Genomic DNA, 19,653 nt, shown 5'->3' with positions numbered 1-19,653 from the left:
ACTCCAGGTTAAGAGAAAGAGGGGAGTTTGGGAAAGGAATGACTGCAGTTGCTTGGTGCACAAAACAAGAGAGCTTGTTCCAAACACAGAAGGCGGCATGAACAGAAGCAGTCACAATTAGAAAAGAGACAAAGGGTATATAACTTAAGCAGAGATGACTGGATAGAGCCCCAGGCATTAGGGGTCATATGGGGAAATGAAACCAGAGATAACCGACCATGGCCATAACCCTGACTGTCACCCTTCCAAACATTAAACATTTGCAGTCACCCTGGAGACCATTTGGGTTTTCATACCTTCTGTAATTAGCCTAAAGTACTCTCCTGTTGGCCTACCTCAAGAGATTATGGTAATTCTACAGGACAGATTTTCCTCTGCAGATGTGTAGCAGGTTCTTTTTTTAAATACTGTACCTGCAAATGAAGCATGTCATCTAGTATAAATGAGGTTTTTAAAAAATTCAATTTGCTTCCATTGTTCATGCAAATCTGCGATGATCTGACCAGATGGATACAGCTTTCTATTTCCTGGATTGCTCACATCAGGTTTTGTGAAAACTAACATACCCTTTTGGTTTAACTATGTATTTCATCCATTGCTATTGCCAGTGCTAACATAAATATTTCAGACACTTGCACGATAATGTTTTACAGTTAGGTATGGGTCAATAAGAAGCCACAGATTCAGATGAATCATTATTTCAGTTAAAGTAAAGCCTTAGAGAACTTAACATGCCTGTGCTACTAAGTAGGGCAAGATCCACATTTGACTAGTACAATACAAAATCCATAAACAGAACCTAGTGTTGTCTCACTTCAATCAAGTTAGCCTGAATGATATGCCCTAACACAGAATTCTTATGCCAAAGCAGGAGTATTTAATCCTTTTGTAACCAGACCCTGGGGATCAGGAGGAAGGTAACAAGGAAGTTGAAGTGGGACCCTAAGATCTGCATGCAGAAATCTACTCTTGTCTACTATCATCTCATTTTGTTTAAAAATCTTTGATACCTGGTAAGAATAGGATTGGCCCATTTGACCAGCTAAAGATATTCAACGCCATAAAGACTGACGTCTAAATATTGGCACATATGGGGTATTTTATATTCCCAATGAATCACTCTTTCCAATCAAGTCACAGGGAATCAAAACTTTCAGAAAATGTCTTTAAAAACTGTTCACTACATGAATACATTTTTTCAGATGCAAGCTTTCACCTGTTTAAAACCTCCAGTATGCACAAATCAGATAGCTACTGACTCCTTTTCTGAATGCACAAAAACTCAGACAAGTACACACGAATCAGATAACAAACTACCCAGAGAGCAGGCTGAGGCCCCTTTGAAAATGTAACTATAAACAAGGCATCATCAACTCCCTCACTGAACGGACAATGGTTTAATTCCTTACAAACAGAGCAGTAGGCTCACATAAGCCTCCTCCACCTTTCCCCTGCAGTTTAAACAACAATAACCACAGATTTTTAAAAACCTGCAATAGACATTAAAGAGGCACTCTGGAATAACTGTAGGTACCAATATGGGCCTCCACAAGTAGAAAGTCTAACTATAGCCACAAGTATTAAATTAACTAGTTCCTATTACACATTCAATGATCTATGTAGTATAGTCAGAGAATGCTGATTTCTATTCATGCCTGACACGATTAATGGTGGTTAAGTCCATTAATGGCTATTAGCCAGGACGGGTAAGGAATGGTGTCCCTAGCCTCTGTCTGTCAGAGGATGGAGATGGATGGCAGGAGAGAGATCACTTGATCATTGCCTGTTAGGTTCACTCCCTCTGGGGGACCTGGCATTGGCCACTGTCGGTAGACAGGATACTGGGCTAGATGGACCTTTGGTCTGACCCGGTACGGCCTCTCTTATGTTCTTATGATTCTGTGATGTGAGACTTTAAACATGAATAGGGGAGACTGCTGCCGAGTCTGCCAGCAAGTTGCTAGACTCTAAAGCAGTGGTTCCCAAACTTTAACAACCTGAGAACCCCTTTCACAAAAATGTCAAGTCTTGTGAACCCCCTCTTAAAAATGAGTATTTCCAGGGATTTTCTCCTTTACCTGAGTATAAATTATAAAAGGCAAATCTTGGAAATATAAAATTTGTTTTTGTGACATGCTTATTACACACTATGTATTATTAATTAGTATTTATCATTACAGTATTTTTATTGCATTATGAAAACGGCAACACTCTTCCAAGATCTCACTTTCGTAGCTTGTATCACTTAGAATAAGTCTGTTATAAGACAAGGCTCCTAGGTTTCATCAAGGAGTATGGGATGTGAAACAACATGAAGGTATTTAAGAAGCCAACTCAAAGAGTTCCTCCTACACAAGCATTCAGGTCTTGAGCAGTCCAGGCAAACAACACACGTTACAACAAAGCTTAAACTTGTTCTTCATAATAATTTTAAAAACAATACTAGCTGCCTATTTAATTTTAAAAACAGCAAAAAATATCAACCTTCAAGACTCCTTATAAGAAATGGAAAGGGAGGTGAAGTCTCCCCAGTGTGATAGATCTGCTTGCTTTGATTTGCTTAGCTCTTGGAAGTCTAGGGGCCAACAGCCCGGAGCCCCATGCTGCCTGGGGTCCCTAGGGACAGCTCTGTCCGTCACTAGGGAATTTTTCCCCAAGAACTCCCTGTAACATTTCACGAACCCCAGTTTGGGAACCACTGCTCTAAAGTAAACTTAACCAGTCAGTGGAGATCCCAGTTCGGTTACTATGGTCTGTTACCCTAGTCTGTAGGCAGTCACTCTACCCCATAAGCAAAACAGTCTTCCTTTGGCCAGCCACTAGGAGCTATGCTAAGTTCCTCTCAAATGGTGCTAGAATTTGGATACAAATCTGTATGATCAAGATACAGTTCGGCCTATTTAGATATCACATTGATCTTTTTGGGTGTGAATACAAACTCTCACCTTCTCCCCTACTTAAACTAGCAGCATTTTTTCCTTTAAAAAAATGGCTTCAGCTTGAGACAGCAAGTTTGTAAGGAAGAAGTTTCACAAAAAGACCCAGACATACATTGTATGAATGCACAAGCATATGAACTGAGTCCCAGACAGCAGCCCTGAAAATCTCTGCAAGAAAGACATTTCTCTAGCAAACTGTGGAAACTACTTTGGATATGGCTCAATGTGATCTAAAGACTTCAGCTACTGTGGCACTCCCAAGGTCATAGCAAGCTCTGCATACCATTTTCTCTGCTCAGAAAGACAGCTCTCTCTCACCCCTGAATTTATCCACATAAGCCACAAGTAGTTTTTGAGATGCATGGACGGGAATGCTTTCATCTAAGTAAAGAAATGAAAACTCAACATCGGGACCATAACAAACAAAAAATTTTAACTTTATGTATACATATGTACATCCATACTACAGCTTACATACTAAGGAAGGACAATAAAAATGACTAACCATTTGAAAGCATGGAAATGAACAGTTAAAGAAAGGAAAATACACACTGAGCTATCACACTTTTTTTCAATAAATGCACATTTTAACTGCTATGTCACTGACATGAACCAAATATACTAAGGCTGTCGATTAATCACATTTAACTCATGCGATTAACTAAAAAAAAATTAATCACAATTAATTGCACTGTTAAACAATAAAATGCCAATTGAAATGTATTAAATATTTTTTACATTTTCAAATATATTGATTTCTGTTACACAGAATACAAAGTGTACAGTGCTCAGTTTATAATATTTTTTATTACAAATATTTGCACTGTAAAATGATAAAAAATAGAATTTTTCAATTAACCTCATACAAGTACTGTAGTGCAATATCTAGTGTGAAAGTGTAATTTAGTGCAGCTCCCCTCTGGAAAGTATACCCAAAATGATATTATCTTGTGCTTTAGAGAAATCTATACAACGCAAACTCAAAATTGCCCCCTCCCTCAATGTGGAGGAAGATATGCACAACTTAACCCCCCTCCCCATTAGAAATTGCACAAACTTGGTTTTATAATAAACAAAAACAAGTTTATTAACTATAAAAGGCTGATTTTAAATGATTATAAGGGACAGCAAATAGAACAAGGCAGATTACTAAGCAAATAAAACAAAACACGCATACTAAGTTTAAGATCTTAAAGAGACTGGTTTCAAGAAGTAATTTCTCACACTAAATGTTATTTTAGGCAAGTTACAGAGTTTCTGTAGCTTAGAGTTCCAGGTATTTCTCCTTATAGACTAGATTCCTCTGTCTCAGTCTGGACTCAGCCCTTGCCTTTCCCACAGCTCAGTTCCTGTGTCTCTTCAGATACTTTCAGCACTCTTTCTTCCTGGACAGAACGGCAATGGAAAACAGGACTCTTCTCCTTACTCCCCAGCCTTACACAGAATTTACATATGGCGGGAAGCCTTTGTTTCCAATGGAAAAGCAACAACAGCGTCCAAGGTGGCAGTTTTTAGCAGGTGACATTATCACCTTACCTTGCAGTGTCAAATCAGCCATGAAACCAGATTTATTTGCAATGTCCACAGGATGGGATCCACATCTTCGAAGACTCATGGTCTTTTTTCCTAATGGCCCATTAAGGCTGACTGCTCATTGTCTGGTGGGCGTCTCCAAGTATAACCACAGTTGTAATTGTTACATAGTCAATATTCCTAACTCCAGATACAGAGATGATACACGCACACAAATTGGATAATCACAATCAGTAAATTATAACTTTTCCAATATCTTACATGAGACATCTCGCATAAAATATATCTTAATTATGCCATATTCATATCATAAATATATATAGAGCGTCACATCACAATCCCATCTTATTTTATCTTCACAGCAATGTATTCACTAGGAAGCTCTCTCTCATTTGAACTGTAGCAAATGTGAAAGCTGCTGATCGATACTGTGAGTGGCTTATGAGCCTTGATTTCCAAACATCAGTATGAATTTATCTCATTCAACATATCTAGGCTGAAGGAAACAAGTGATTAAAGGACTGAAATAATAAAAACGGATAATTCTTCTGAAGGGGAATGTAAACATAGTCCAGAGTTGTTAAGTAGCAGGAGAGAAAGGATCTGTGGTTATTTCTAAAGGTGCAGGAAATCAGTTTCTTCAGATTACCCAAGATCTCCAAAGTATGAAACTTTGCCCTCTGAAGTAAAAAAGAAGAACACTGATGAGTTTGGTGATCTTGCAAGTAAGACCATTTCTATGCCATCAATGCCATAAAAACACAACCACAATGACAGTAATTGTTTCAAGCCTTCTAGCCAGCTCTCCAGTATCAGCTTCATTCAGCAGTAGCCTCTGTCTCGGATACTCCAAAAACGGTAACAAACAAACAAAAAAATCAAACTGTGATTATGCCATTAACACAATGAAAGGTAAAGACTTGCACACGATAAGAAAGTTACAGCCTTCTTTTATGCTAACCATCATCATCTTCAAAGTAGTATAAAGTGATCCATTTAAAGAAATGATTGAAGCTCTTCACCTCAGATATACTCCTCATGACAGCTTTAAACTCACAGATCCACTAGTAGATGTTGAAAGTGAATATGGAAAGGAAAAATGAAAGGAAGACCTGAAAGAATTAACACTGACATTAATAGAATAATGTTAGTTGAATCTGAGAAATGAATAAGTAAAGACTACAAGAGCCATACAGGGAAATGTGTGTACCTACTTATTAAGTCACAGAATTTGGTGGCCAGGTTGCTGAAGACAGCAACCAAGAACGCAGACAGAAGTATGGCAAGGATATGGTCGCCATTTGCGACAAGTGAAAAGGTCAAAGATCTCACATGCAAGTCTCTTAAACTTCTAATTTATGGGTGTCCAGCACACTAAACTTAATTGAGGAAGAAGCAATGCCTAGCAGAGTGCTAACCTATTTTACTGGGATTTCAATAACTTTTCTGCAACCACTATCAGCCTCATAATTTGTTGACAGAAATGGAAGATTGATGCTCCAGCTTTCCAATGACACTTGATGGAACAGAATTCTCAGGATAACCCTCTCTCTACATTTACATTCAGCTACCCGAAGCACATTGAAGTTTGCACTCAGCACAAGAAGGACTTGTATAAAATGCGTGCTGTATTTTGATCAAACAAGGGACTGACTCTACAGAGAGGTACTAAATTTACAAAAGCAACTGCAGAAAAATTGCGGGATTTAACAGATTACAGCCTGATGACACTGTCACAGTCTCAGCAGAAATCCAGTTTGATCTAATTAGCAACAATGAACTGGAATCACACAAGGACAAAATTGAAAAACAATTCCGAGAAACATTGGTATCTTTCAATTATTTAGTCAACATGACTGACCCCAAGTACAAGAGTCACAGGCTGAGATCAGCACAGAAGAAGATGTAATGCTAATATGGCTGATGAAACAATCCCAAATCTTTTTTTTCTCCCCTAGTATTTAAAACTGAAGATCCAGATTTCTAATCAAAAGTGTTTGTTTGTCAAGGACATTCTGTCACAGTTTATTTAATCAAAATGATGGAAGACTGGAAGTAAATTCACAGAGAAAAGGACAGCACAATGCAGAACTCTGACCATTCTTAAAAGACTGCATTCCTGTATAGCCATCTTAGCACCAATTGAGCATGTCTTTAGCAAGGTTAAAACTCAATAATAGGGTAGGTGTTGGAAAAACAAATAAATTGGTATAATGGAATCAGAATCTAAGGGTTGACACAAAAGAGCAGTGCGGCTAGTCAGACTGACAACTTGACTATGTTCTGTTTTACTTGCAGAAGTGCAAGCTTTTCATTTTAGACAAGGTGTGTATTTTTTTTTTAAGTTTGAGGAATAAATATGCTAAAAGTGGGTCACACAGTACATATTAAGTGTTTCATTTCAGAAAAACGTTAGGGATAGAGGAGGTGTGGGGGATGGATGTTAATGGATTTTTCAGGTTGGGCAAGTCACAATAACCCTAATGATTTTTATAAGGTTCAACACCAAAGGCACATGCTCATCTGCAAAGTGAGGCTCTACATGGACAAAACTCGAAGAGCAATCACTGCCTAAGCCATTTACAACTGTATCCTGAAATTCCTTCCCTAAGACAAGCAGTGAATGGTGATGAGCTCCCCACTTTATTAAACTCTTTACTTCGTTTGCATAATTTGAAGCAGCTAAAAAATAAAGCATAACAAAATGCCCAAGCAATGGGGAAGTCACTTCTAAACAAAAACAGCAATGACATTTATAACAACTGCAAATATATACATATTTTACTTCAACAAAAGGTGGTGATCTGCCAGTTTGAATACTGAGTAGGGACGCAACAAGACTTCCATACATAATGGTGCAAAAACTGAATATATATACACACACACACACACACCTTTGTGACGTTTAAGGGCTTTTTGAAGACATTTATGTTATAGAAAGATTTACATATGGGAAAATTGTTCAGCTATAGCAGGCTGAAACCTCAAGAGCATCTGAAAGACAAATGGATCCTATAACTATTCTTTTGACAATAATATTGAGTACTGATGCAGCTCTTAAAATTAAAAACCCTATAAAATTAATTAATATTTACTACACCCTTGTGAGGTGGGAAAGCATTTTCCCAATGTACATGTGGGGAAACTGAGGCACAGAGCGGTTAAATAAATCCAAGATCACAGTGGGAGACTTGCTATTTCCGCCAATAAACCAAAATGTGTATGTGTTAACTGAGGGCCTGTCCCCTTCAAAACACACCTTCTGTGCCTATAATATGAGATCTTGTAGTGAAGTCAAAATGCTGGATGTGTGTCATCTCAGTCAATCCATACCCAGTGGCAAACATCAGGTTATAACTCCACTGCAGAATCAAGCAGAGGAGGCACTGATCTGGGAGGGAGAAAAGTTCACATAAAAATATCTCCAAGAACTGCAAAAGGAATTTGGATTAAGTTTCCTTTCCTGAAGTCTGCCCCAGTGCTCACATTTTTCTTGAAGTCATTTGAAAACATGTGTCTATAACAACGAGTACAAATGCACTTATACTGTGTTGTGTTGGTCCTTTTCATGACCCAATGCAGTGAAATTTATCCTAGGGAGATCATGGAAAGTAATTGCTCTCACTTTGGATTGTTCTGCACTTGTGAAAGGAATGAAGATTTCAGAACTGGATTCCTCACCACATACCACAACATGACAATTTTATGCAGAGGTGCTCATCATACTATAGAGGGGATCTCTAAGTACTGTCCAGCTGGCAAACATGACCTAACAGACACCTTCTTTCCCCTGTAACAGCATGACGAGGATGAAGCTGATCAACAGCAATTTTCTATTAAGAACATAAGAACGGCCGTACTGGGTCAGACCAAAGGTCCATCTAGTCCAGTATCCTGTCTTCCGACAGTGGCCAATGCCAGGTGCCCTAGAGGGAATGAGCAGAACAGGTAATCATTAAGTGATCCATTTCCTGTCGTCCATTCCCAGCTTCTGGGAAACAGAGGCTAAGGACACCATCCTTGCCCATCCTGGCTAATAGCCATTGATGGACCAATCCTCCATTAACTTATCTAGTTCTTTTTTTAACCCTGTTATAGACTTGGCTTTCACAACATCCTCTGGCAAGGAGTTCTGCAGGTTGTGTGAAAAAATACTTCCTTTTGTTTTAAACCTGCTGCCTATTAATTTCATTTGGTGACCCCTAGTTCTTGTGTTATTGCTTGTGAACTCAATCAGCCACCTGTTCTATCATGGAATATAGGAGCACAAATCAAATATTATGCCTGCAGGCATTTATGCTGCATACTTTCAAATACATGTATATACAAACTGGTGGGAGCCTCAGGCTCTTGGGAAGCTAACAACGAAGTCCTCAGTGTCGCATATTTTGGCCATCCCTACTTTGACTCTAGTCTCCACTTGGTGGATATGCATAGCCATCCTTAACATTAACAGCATATGAAACAAGGGGAGATTAGATTCCTGAAATAATAAGCATGAGAATCTTTACATGAGGTAGTCCATCTTTCATTTTCTTTATCATAAAAAGCATTTAAGAAGTCTGAAATATAACATACTTTCAAAGATGAACTGTGGGGCAGAAACACAGTTCTAACCACAGTCACAGAGATTATAGCCAGGCTATGAAGGGCATCCAGCACAAAAATAGATTCATTTATATTTTTATTCTCTGTTGGAGTCCACTGACTATTGCAGGTTTGCTAGCTATGTCCCACAAGTCTTTGGGCAGCTGCAGATTCTGCTGGTGCCTCTGTGCAATGGCCAAGAATCTTACGTTCTGGGACAATACCAGCAACCCAGAAGAGCCAAACTAAATACTGGGGTAATCTTTTAAAAGTTTGATATTAAAGTCACACACACATTAAGCCAGAATTAAGAAGCACACTTTTGAGAAATATGTAACTTTTAGATTTAAAGGAATAAAACTAGACTTGAAACAGCTAAGGATTAGAAAGCTTTCCTGTTTTAAAAACTGCACAATATTACACTTACTACTCTTAATAGCAAGTTTGCCATCGAGCGATATTTAATCAACCCAGGAGACCACAGCAGACCAGAACAGCATGTGCCCACAAACATATAAAATCTGTCTTTTGATAGACAGAGAAAAAGAAAGTGCTTCTGAGCTAGTAATGGAGGCACATCATCTACCATTTGACTGACAGAAAGCTCAGTTAGTTGTAAAGTCCTGGAGGTGCACTAGCAGAAGTTCTTGAGACTGACAATGACCACACAACACCAGATTTGGTGGTAGTCTTGTTTCCTTTCACTGAGGCAGAAAGCTGTTCTTCCCACACCAGACACCTCTTTGTTTAAACACCAAAAAATGCAGTTGGATTTGATGGTTATTTTTAGTTTCTATGACGTTTCTGTCAGTGATGTCAGACGTAGTTTCAAAGAGACACAATAATTCACCATCAATGTGTTACCTGGACGGACTATTTGCCACTGATGTGTTGGGTAAAACACTTCTAAGTCTTCAGGATCAAGATCATCCTCTGCTACTGATTCTTTGCCAGTCTCTTCTTTTAAGTCACTTTCTTCTGTTTTTGTTAGGGCAAACTCCTGTTGGATATACAAGATACAGCTCATTAGTAATTGCACCTGGGTTATGTAGTGTCCGTGAAGAATACATTCCTCAGGTTTTTTGACACCTGAGATTCTTTCTACATGGATTAAAAATATATATTATTAAAGATTAAACCAGCATAACTGTTATGACATTTATGTTGAACAAAGCAGTGCATCTTATTTCCTATTCTAGTGCAGGTTGCAAGCTTCAAGCGAGAGTTAACAGAGCCAGATCTATATTATAGCCCAGGCTGGTAGCACTGCCTATTAGGAAGGTTGTGACACACTTCCCATCATAAAGACGCTGTTTTCAGTAGCTTATAACTTTGCCAAACTAACTGTTCAGCTGAAAGTTTCCATGCTGTGTTTCTGCCTCAGACTGAATGTTTTTTGGAAAATTTCAGCCAAAACTGTATGGCCATTTCCAAGACCAAGGATAGGGGAAAATATGTTGTTTTGCCCATGTTAAAAAATTCTGGCAACCTCTTCGAGAAGTTTCTAGGGCCCCCATGCTTTGGAGCACGGATTTGACATTTGGCAAAGGGGAGCCGTTTGAGTCAAGAATGTGCCTTTGACTGTCCCTTTGAAAATCCACCCATATTTGGCCAAGTTATAATCCTTTGGAGGAAAAAATAAAATCACGGTTTACATATGCTCAGTAGAAACTTGTTAGATTCCCTGGCTATTCCATCTACACTGAGCATTCTCCACCCTGGTGCTGAGCAGGACTTGCCCTGCAATTGCAACTCTGGGCTCCTACACACAAGGATCTGTCTTTCCAATGCTCCCAATGCCCCCACCCTGCCCCCCGCCACTGGGCCCAAAGAGTGCGGTGAAGGGAGCTGCCTGATTTGAATGCAGATCAGAAAAGAACCGGACCAGGGAGGGGAGGGAGTAGATTTAGTCAAGCAGTCAGGGAGGAGAAGGAGAGTGGGACTGTGAGCCAGGGAGCAGAGACTGGGACTGGATGGGGAAGAGAACTGAGGGCAGGTCTTCACTACGGCGGGTGTCGATTTAAGATACGCAAATTCAGCTACGCGAATAGCGTAGCTGAATTTGACCTATCGGAGCCAACTTACCCCGCTGTGAGGACGGCGGCAAAAATCAACCTCTGCGGCTCCCCATCGACGGTGCTTACTCCCACCTCCGCTGGTGGAGTAAGAGCGTCGATTTGGGGATCGATTGTCGTGTCCCGACGAGACGCGATAATTCGATCCCTGAGAGATCGATTTCTACCCGCCGATTCAGGCGGGTAGCGTAGACCTAGCCTAAGACTGGGGTAGAGGATGACTGGGGCTGGGACAGGGATTCTAGAGGGGAGAGATTAGGATTTGCGGAAATAAGGAGATTGGGACTGGAATGAGAAGCCTGAGGACTGGAGGCTCAGATTAGGGTTAGACTGGCTAGCTGAGGAGAATGGGACTTGGGTGAGGACCTGGGGTGGGGAAGAGACAGGAATGGGACAGGGCAGAAGGAGTCAAGTTTGGAGGGAACTGACAGAAGAGTCTATGCCCACTAGAACACACTCCCTTTCAGAGCATGGAATGGAACTGAAGATTCCCGAGTCCAAATTTTCCTCTGCTGTCACCAAATATCTGTGAAACCAACTGGCAAAATCCTCCTTTTGTCTTCATCCACATAAGATGACAGCTACTCATCATTGTAATCACAAGCAGCACAGTTCTGTGCAGTGGATCTAAAGGTTCCAATCCTGCTGATGAACCATGTAGGTTTCAATATGTGATGCTGCATGATGGAATTTGTTTTTTCATTTTGCTTTTTCAAAAAACCTACGAAATCACACACACAAACTTAAAAGAACCTTTTATTAAGGTTGCAAAATCAAGCAGTCAGAAGTTAGGCAGTGTCAGAATTATGGCTGTCTACTCCTTACAAAATAGGAAATGCCAGAGTTAAGGCACTGACAACCTTAAGTCTGGCATTTCCTAACTTTTGAGTGCTTGACTTTGCAACCTTATTCTTATTTTAACATAGGGCTGGAGAGTTTGCGCACAGCTGTGCACGTGTATTTATATTCTTTGGGATATTCAGAGGGAAGGACCATTCCGTAACAAAAATGAATTACACTGAAAGGAATGGCTATTTTGTAACGATGCAGAGACAGTCTCAGTTTTAGAACCTCTCATCCCTTTTGCACCTTTTTTTAAGCTGGCTTTTATTTGTAGCATTTACATTATATTAAGAGCTAAGTAGTTATATCTTGATTAAACAATAAGGTGATGATTGGATCACTATCTACAGATATCTGAAGTGTGTGATACCCAGACTAATGGATGACAAACAGGAAAAGTTTCCAATCAATGAGATCTATTAGTGTGTGGAACAGTCTCCCAAGGAAAGTAGTGGAAGCCCCATTACTTCAGGCATTTAAAACTGCACTGGACAAAAAATAATTAAGGGTATGCTGTAAGTAATGATCTTGAACTGGGAGGAGATGAGACAGTGAATCAGATGTGACCCAATAGGTCTTTTCATCTCAGATTTCATAGGAATTGTCATAATGGACCAGACCAGTGCTACATCTAATCTAGTAACCTGTGTCTGTGGCCACTTCATAGGAAGGTACAAAAATCTATCAGTGGACAATTTGAAATAACCTGCCTGTAAAGGAAGTTTCTTCCTAATCCCTCTCAAACAGTGTGGCTCATTCCCCAAAACAATAGATTTTATAGTTGTTACTCTTCTAATAAATATTTTTAAAACAAAACAAAATTAAGTGGCTAACTGAAAATTCTGGACCAAATTCTGCATTCACCCACCACCAACTTCAATAGAAATTGTGTATGCATATTTAATGGAAGAATTTGAATTGTTTGCATTTAAATGTGTTACACAGTTTCTAAAAAACTGTTTGAGTGTGGGAAATATCAGTCTATAGTTCTGAGCAAGACATGTGCAGTTAAAAACAATGGTGAAAATATACACCTCTACCTCGATATAACATGAATTCGGATATAACGCAGTAAAGCAGTGCTCTGGGGGGGAGGGGCTGCGCACTCCGGTGGATTAAAGGAAGTTCGATATAACGCAGTTTCACCTATAACGCGGTAAGATTTTTTTGGCACCCGAGGACAGCGTTATATCGAGGTAGAGGTGTATTACAATGATAGAAAAGTTAAAGAACATTTTCATTTTAAACGTCAAAAGAACAGAAATTTGAGAAATACAGGGAAACTAGAGCTTAATTCCTACTTTTCCTTAGTGCATGATGAGAGGATTAGAATTGTTAAGATGATGACAAATGGTTAAAGCTTAGTTACAATCAAACATAAGTAGTCAGCTTCTATTGATGAAAGTGAGTGTTAACATTTTCTGAGCCAAGAGTCAACAAAGCTAATATAAATGAGCCACTCGTTATTACTTTGCTTATTTATGTTGTTAGATTATTATCCAAGAGGGATTTAATGATACACAGTCCCATAATACATTCACCAACATGCCTCTTAATTTTATGTCTGTTGAAACACATAATGGAGACAGCTGATGTTTACGAATGGTCTCTGTTCAATACGAGTGCTGCAAATCTAAATGTACTGTAAAGGGTAACAGTACGTGTCTTTCTTCATTTAAACAGTTGCTTCAGCTGTTTGGCCTGTGATCACTTTATAACTATCCCATTTTCACTAACAGTCTAAATACCATTAACATTTGCTGTGGTAATGAAAATTTGCAATTGCACAAACAAGTTTATCATTATATTTTCTACTTACATAAAGTACATCATTAATTGGTAACTATTTTGTTTTACTTAGAGAATCAAAAGGTAGAAACCAAAACAGGTTCTACAAACAAAGATGGACATTTCCTTAAAACCAGATACAATGTTAAATTGGAGTTAAAATTGAGATTATTCCCAGTCCAGGAGATTAGACACACCCCAAATGGGGTTCCCTGTGTCCCATCCTTCCTTAAGGCTAGTAGTAGCGGAGACCACCTACATGAGCTCTTCTGGGCTGGCAGGTGGCCCGCATTACCACTCCCGTGGCCAGGCTGAGGCCTTGCCTCTCCTCAAGCCACCACTATCTGCTGCAGACAGGCTGGGATCTGTCACAGAAAGGGAAGGGACTGAGCCCTTCCTAACTGAGCAAAGGACTCTGTATGGTGGGAGCCTTGCAAAGCCCTGATAATGTAATGGTAATGAGGGTCATTCCCATCTCAAGGTATGTCTACCCTACACACTAAGCCTGAGCTCTGACTCAGGTCAGCAAGCACACAGGGCCCTGGTAGGGGGGTGGGTCACAGTCTGAGCCCCGCTGTGACCCGAGTCCTAGCCCTGTCATTTTGCAGTGTGGATACAAATCAAACCACATACTTGAGTCACAAGGACTGCATAGTTCAGTATGGATGTATTGACACAGCTGAGACACCCAGGTCCAGCAATTGTAAACCCAGATTTACAATGCCATGCAGACATTCAAGCATGGGCTTGGAAACATGGAGTCCAATACACTGGGTGACACAGACACAGGCTCAGTGTGCAGGGTAGACATACCTTCAGTGTCCTCTGCTGGATTGGTGTTGCCAAGGGTCCCAGAGAAGCGTATTTCAGAGCCCATGAAGATGACTGGGGCAGCTCGCACCTCTCTGAGCTAGTGTGTCATGCTGTCTGCAAATGCTGGCAGGTGACACTGCATTGGTTATACTCAGGGACACGTATTCAAGCTTTCCTTTGCAACCAAGAGAACTAGATACATTTTTTTAAATATAAACTGAAGTTATGTCCCCAAATTTGGGTCTCTTATTTTCCGGTTGTTGCTATGTAAGCTTTGAACCCTTACATAGATGCTGAGTACACACAGCTCCCATTCATTCAACTATCAGAGGGGTAGCCGTGTTAGTCTGAATCTGTAAAAAGCAACAGAGGGTCCTGTGGCACCTTTGAGACTAACAGAAATATTGGAAGCATAAGCTTTTGTGGGTAAGAACCTCACTTCTTCAGATGCAAGAAGAAGAAGTGAGGTTCTTACCCACGAAAGCTTATGCTCCCAATACTTCTGTTAGTCTCAAAGGTGCCACAGGACCCTCTGTTGATTCATTCAACTGAAGTCTGAAAAATCAGGCTCAAGGTGTCTCAAGTTAGGCATCCCAAAAAAAACCCAAAGGGCCCAAAGTCATATGCCGCTTTTGAAAATATGGGTATAAGTGACTTGCCCGCAGTGATCAGAAACACAGCTGGGAACAGAATACTCTTGACTTCCATCTCCTGCTCTCACCACTAGACCACACATTTAGCTTTAGTTTTTGTCCTAACGAAATTAAAGTTTTAGTTGCAGCTGCTTAAATAAAACCAGGTCCATGTGACAAAATGTGAACGTTGCCTGAATCGCATGTTTCCTTTTCCATGTCTTCTTTATTGCTCAGCATCAGGCAATCCAGATAGGCTTACTTCTTAAAACTTTTCTGAAATTTTATACCATAAAACATTTAAAAAAAAAGGCAAAATGCTGCAAAGATGAGAGGTGATGCACTGCCATACATAATTTCAGGAGAAATAAATAAGGCTATGCTCACCCCACCAGTACCAAGTAATTCAAATGATTTAAATGACCTTTTATAGCCATCTTTCACTCTTAGATTAGAAGATACTTACTGGAATTCTGTCACTTAAGCATGAACAGAAGCACACTGAAGAAAGAAGCAAAACCAGCAAGTTCAGTTTAGAGGCAATGGACAGGAGTCCAATGCAATGAGACATTGCAGTCAGTCTAGAATTCAAAGAAACAAAAACAATTATATAATATGTAATACACACTCTTCACAGTTTTCAACATCTACTATACCACATTCTACAGTTGAGTATTATATTTATTAGACACACAAGGTGGGGGAGGTAATATTTTTTATTGGACCAATTTCTGTTGGCAAGAGAGACATGTTTTCAAGTTCCACAGACTTGGACCTGAAGAAGAATTCTGGTAGCAAATTTAGGGCCTGTTTTTGGGCCTTTTCACATCCCAGGGCTTTTTCACATTACCTCATGTTAACAAAAACATAGCTGGGACCAATATTCTATCCCTCCAAATGAAGATGCACCTTTCTGTGAAGTATCATGATATAATCTGCAAGCAAAATCCTTCAGCCCTTACTCTGGCAAAACTTTCACAGAAGTCAACAAGAGTTTTGCCTGAATTAGCACTGCAGATTTGGTCCTTTTTTATTTCCTGTGGCAACTCCAAAGAAGTGACTGAGGAGCTCAAGTGCAGTTCAAGACTGAGGCATTTCAACCACAAGGCAGGGTATGGGAACAAGGCTTTCCTTGGTCATCACCACTGTCTCCAAACAAGAGACTGAAAACCTTTGGCGCCAGTTCAGCCGACTCAAATGGGGAAGGTTCAGATTCCTGCTGAAACCCATAACCCAGCCTGAACATGAATAATAATAAATAAAACAGTAGTAAGTCAGCGTGGCGTGCGAGAAGCTGTTCCCGTAGCCAATGCTTCAGTTTCTGAACTAGGCCACTAATATGCGATACATAAGGCTATGATTTAGTCACGGAGGTTGTGGAAGTCACAGAATCTGTTACTTCCAGCGACCTCTGTGACTTCAGCCTGCAGTGGTTGGTAGCTGCAGTGTCCCCCGCTACCCAGGGGCACAGGGAGCTGCGGGGTACCCCTGCTGCCTCTGGCGGCCCCTGGAACTCCCAGCTACCAGGGGTGGCGGGGGAACCCCCGAGCTCCTGGCCACTGGGGGAACCAAGCTCCTGGCCACCATGGAGGAACCCCCAAGTTCCCGGCCGCTGCAGGTTCCAGGAGCTGCGGGCAGCAGGGTACCCTGCAGGCCCCAGCTGCTGCAGGCAGCTCCAAGCCCCTGTGCAGCTGCCTGCTTCAGTTGTCGCGGATATTTTTAGTAAAAGTCACGGACAGGTCACGGCTTCCATGAATTTTTCTTTTTTGCCCGTGACCTGTCCGTGACTTTTACTAAAAATATCCCTGACAAAAAACTTAACCTTAGCGATATACTATGAACAATGCCACTGGTTTCTCATCTGGGACACAGAGTACAGCACTATTGTGGCCTAATTCCATCAATTTCTTGGGAGACACTGTTGTGTGATTTCAGTCAATGCCATCTGCTTCTCAGAGGAATGGGCTGAAAGATACAAATGCTGACCAAAAACCACATATAATTTTTCCCCATCTACAATTCTTACAGCAATTGCTGTTCACCATACAGGAAACAGATTTTGCTTTGTTATAAAACAGAAGACACAACTCAACATAGAAAAATTAATTTATCCCCAAAACAAAAACTGAAAATCTGATAAGAAGTAGTAAGAAGTTCACCAAAGCAGTGACAGAGAACTTACAGCTCACTAAAAATAAGACTCAAATGTACTGATAAGACTGGTGACAAATCACAATACAGCTCTCTAAAGGCTACAAGATTGTGCCTGCCTGGAATGCTGCATGCCCCAAAACACTTAATTGTAACCTACAGAAGATGTTAAGCAGGAAGAGTTAGATGTTAAATGCAAGGGAATATGTTCATAAAGAGAAGCATCCGTATCTTGCCAACTTGTTACAGGACAGAAACATTTAGATGTAGCGAGACATTTTCCGACTAAATTTTAGAAGGCTAAAAAAAGAGAGAGTGTGAGTACGCAAAACAAAACAAACTTTTCCCCAGTCCACAAACATGGCTTTGTTTGAGACTTCATAAAGCTTGCTGCATTTTTAAAACATTTTAGCTGTTAAATTTGCTTTGTTTCGTATATCTTGTAACAGATGAAAATGGAAAGATGTGGCTCTATATATGGTTCTGAACAGATATGATTTGTAATAATAAACTTGTTTTACAATATACAAAATTAAGGAAATTTGCACTGGTGTAATTACCAGCATAAATTTCCCTAACATAGAAAGGGCCTTTGTTTTAAATTATCCTCTACTTTTTCTCATAGAAAATTAGGTGCTTAAGAGGCTACAGACACCCAGACCCAGAAATCCTTTTGTTCCCAAGAAGCAAGTGCTCATGTCATAGCATGCAATATTTTCAGTGGTGTGGCTCATTACAAGCTGAGAGTTTCCACTACAAAAAAGTTCTGTTCAAGAGCTTCTGAAAACCTCATCTGTATTGGTGGCTACAGTAACAGTGCTTCCATTATGCTCTCTATTAGCAGAGACATTTTACTGATGTTACTAGTTGTGCATCAGTAACTGCTGCACAGCTCAGTGAGTGCAGCCAGTAGAGACCTAGGTGACACAATTCAAAGGAATTCAGTAACAGGAACATATTTCATGAATTCTTACTGCGGCTGGGTATGCACCATTCTTTTGTGTTTTAACTCTAAATATGCAGTGTGTATTAGGTGTCTCCAATAACTCTATCAGAAACATTATCTGAATTTTGATCAGCCATGCTATAGGAGCACATACCCCTGACTTCTCTTGTGCCCTTGTCATAGGCTTAAAGGCCAGAAGGGACCATCCTGATCATCTAATCTGACCTCCTGCACATTGCAGCCCACAGAACCTCACCCACCCACTCCTGTAATAGACCCATAACCTCTGGCTGAGTTACTGAAGTCCTCAAATCATAATTTAAATACTTCAAGTTACAGAGAATCCACCATTTACACTAGTTTAGTGCAAGTGACCCATGCCCCATGGCTGCAGAGGAAGGAGAAAACCCCCCCAGGGTCTCTGCCAATCTGACCCGGAGGAAATTTCTTCCTGACCCCAAATAAGGCAATCAGCTAGACTCTAAGCATGTGAGCAAGACCCACCAACCGGACACCTCTACTCTACGTTGCAGCCAACAGAAATGACAGAAAGTATAATAGTCCTAACCCTGTTCTCAGCTAAAGATCAAGGAAGTAATACTGGGATTATAGCAGCCTTGCAAAATTGTTAGGAAAGCTTACCAGCCCAAGCATAAAATCTATTCCGCTGCCCTTTACCAAGATGGCTGATCATAACAAAAATACTAATGATAATTTACTCACCCATCACTCAAGACCCTCTTGTCAGGTAGAACTTTGCAAGGCTGCATTATAGAATGATCAAACTTTTAGTGAAATTTGGACATGGATCCTGATTGCCTCATGCAAGCTGCTGAAGTACCCTCAACTTGCATTGGCTTCAATGGGATTTGAGAGCACTCAGCCTCTGACAGGATGAGGGCCCCAATATGGTGGTTTACTGGGTTTTTTGTTTGTTTGTTTTTTTAAGGTTTTAAAAGATGAATGCCTAATATGGCTACTACCCAGAATGTTACAGGTTACCTATGTGTCAATTTGAGATACTAGTTTCAATGTAGCTACGATGATCAAAATCAAATATGGTCTCAGCTTAATGGGGAGTCTCTAGCCGATCATTCCAGACAGACAAATTCGACATTCTAGTAAGTTTTTACTATCTAACTATTATGAACTTATGATATGACCGACAAACATAACAAAGCTAAACTCATTTAGGAAAACATAGAAGTGACGCCTCCTAAACAAAGCACTCTTTGCATCTGAAAAAGACATGTTTACTTGGGGTGGGGTGGGGAGAAGGAAGCAATCCAAAGGAATACTGTAAAAAGATTAACTTACAGGTAAAGCACATGCGTTTTGTTAAAATA

General features: G+C 40.3%; 1 protein-coding gene across 9 annotated transcripts in view; it reads right to left on the bottom strand.

Annotated features, from left to right (window-relative positions):
• Positions 1-19,653, bottom strand: part of SIL1 (SIL1 nucleotide exchange factor) — a 234,465-nt gene that overhangs the window by 160,369 nt on the left and 54,443 nt on the right. For all 9 annotated transcript variants that reach the window (XM_005280793.5, XM_042850758.2, XM_065555881.1 and 6 more), the window contains 2 exons: positions 15,677-15,791; positions 9,924-10,059 (listed from right to left, as the gene is read on the bottom strand). In XM_005280793.5, the coding sequence (XP_005280850.2) occupies positions 9,924-10,059; positions 15,677-15,791 (251 nt within the window). The remainder of the gene's footprint in view (positions 1-9,923; positions 10,060-15,676; positions 15,792-19,653) is intronic.

This window comes from Chrysemys picta, chromosome 8 (assembly GCF_011386835.1).
Source record: "Chrysemys picta bellii isolate R12L10 chromosome 8, ASM1138683v2, whole genome shotgun sequence".
Taxonomy (NCBI): Eukaryota; Metazoa; Chordata; order Testudines; family Emydidae; genus Chrysemys; species Chrysemys picta.
Note: the sequence above shows the minus strand (reverse complement) of the source record. Positions and strands in the feature narration are given on the sequence as shown.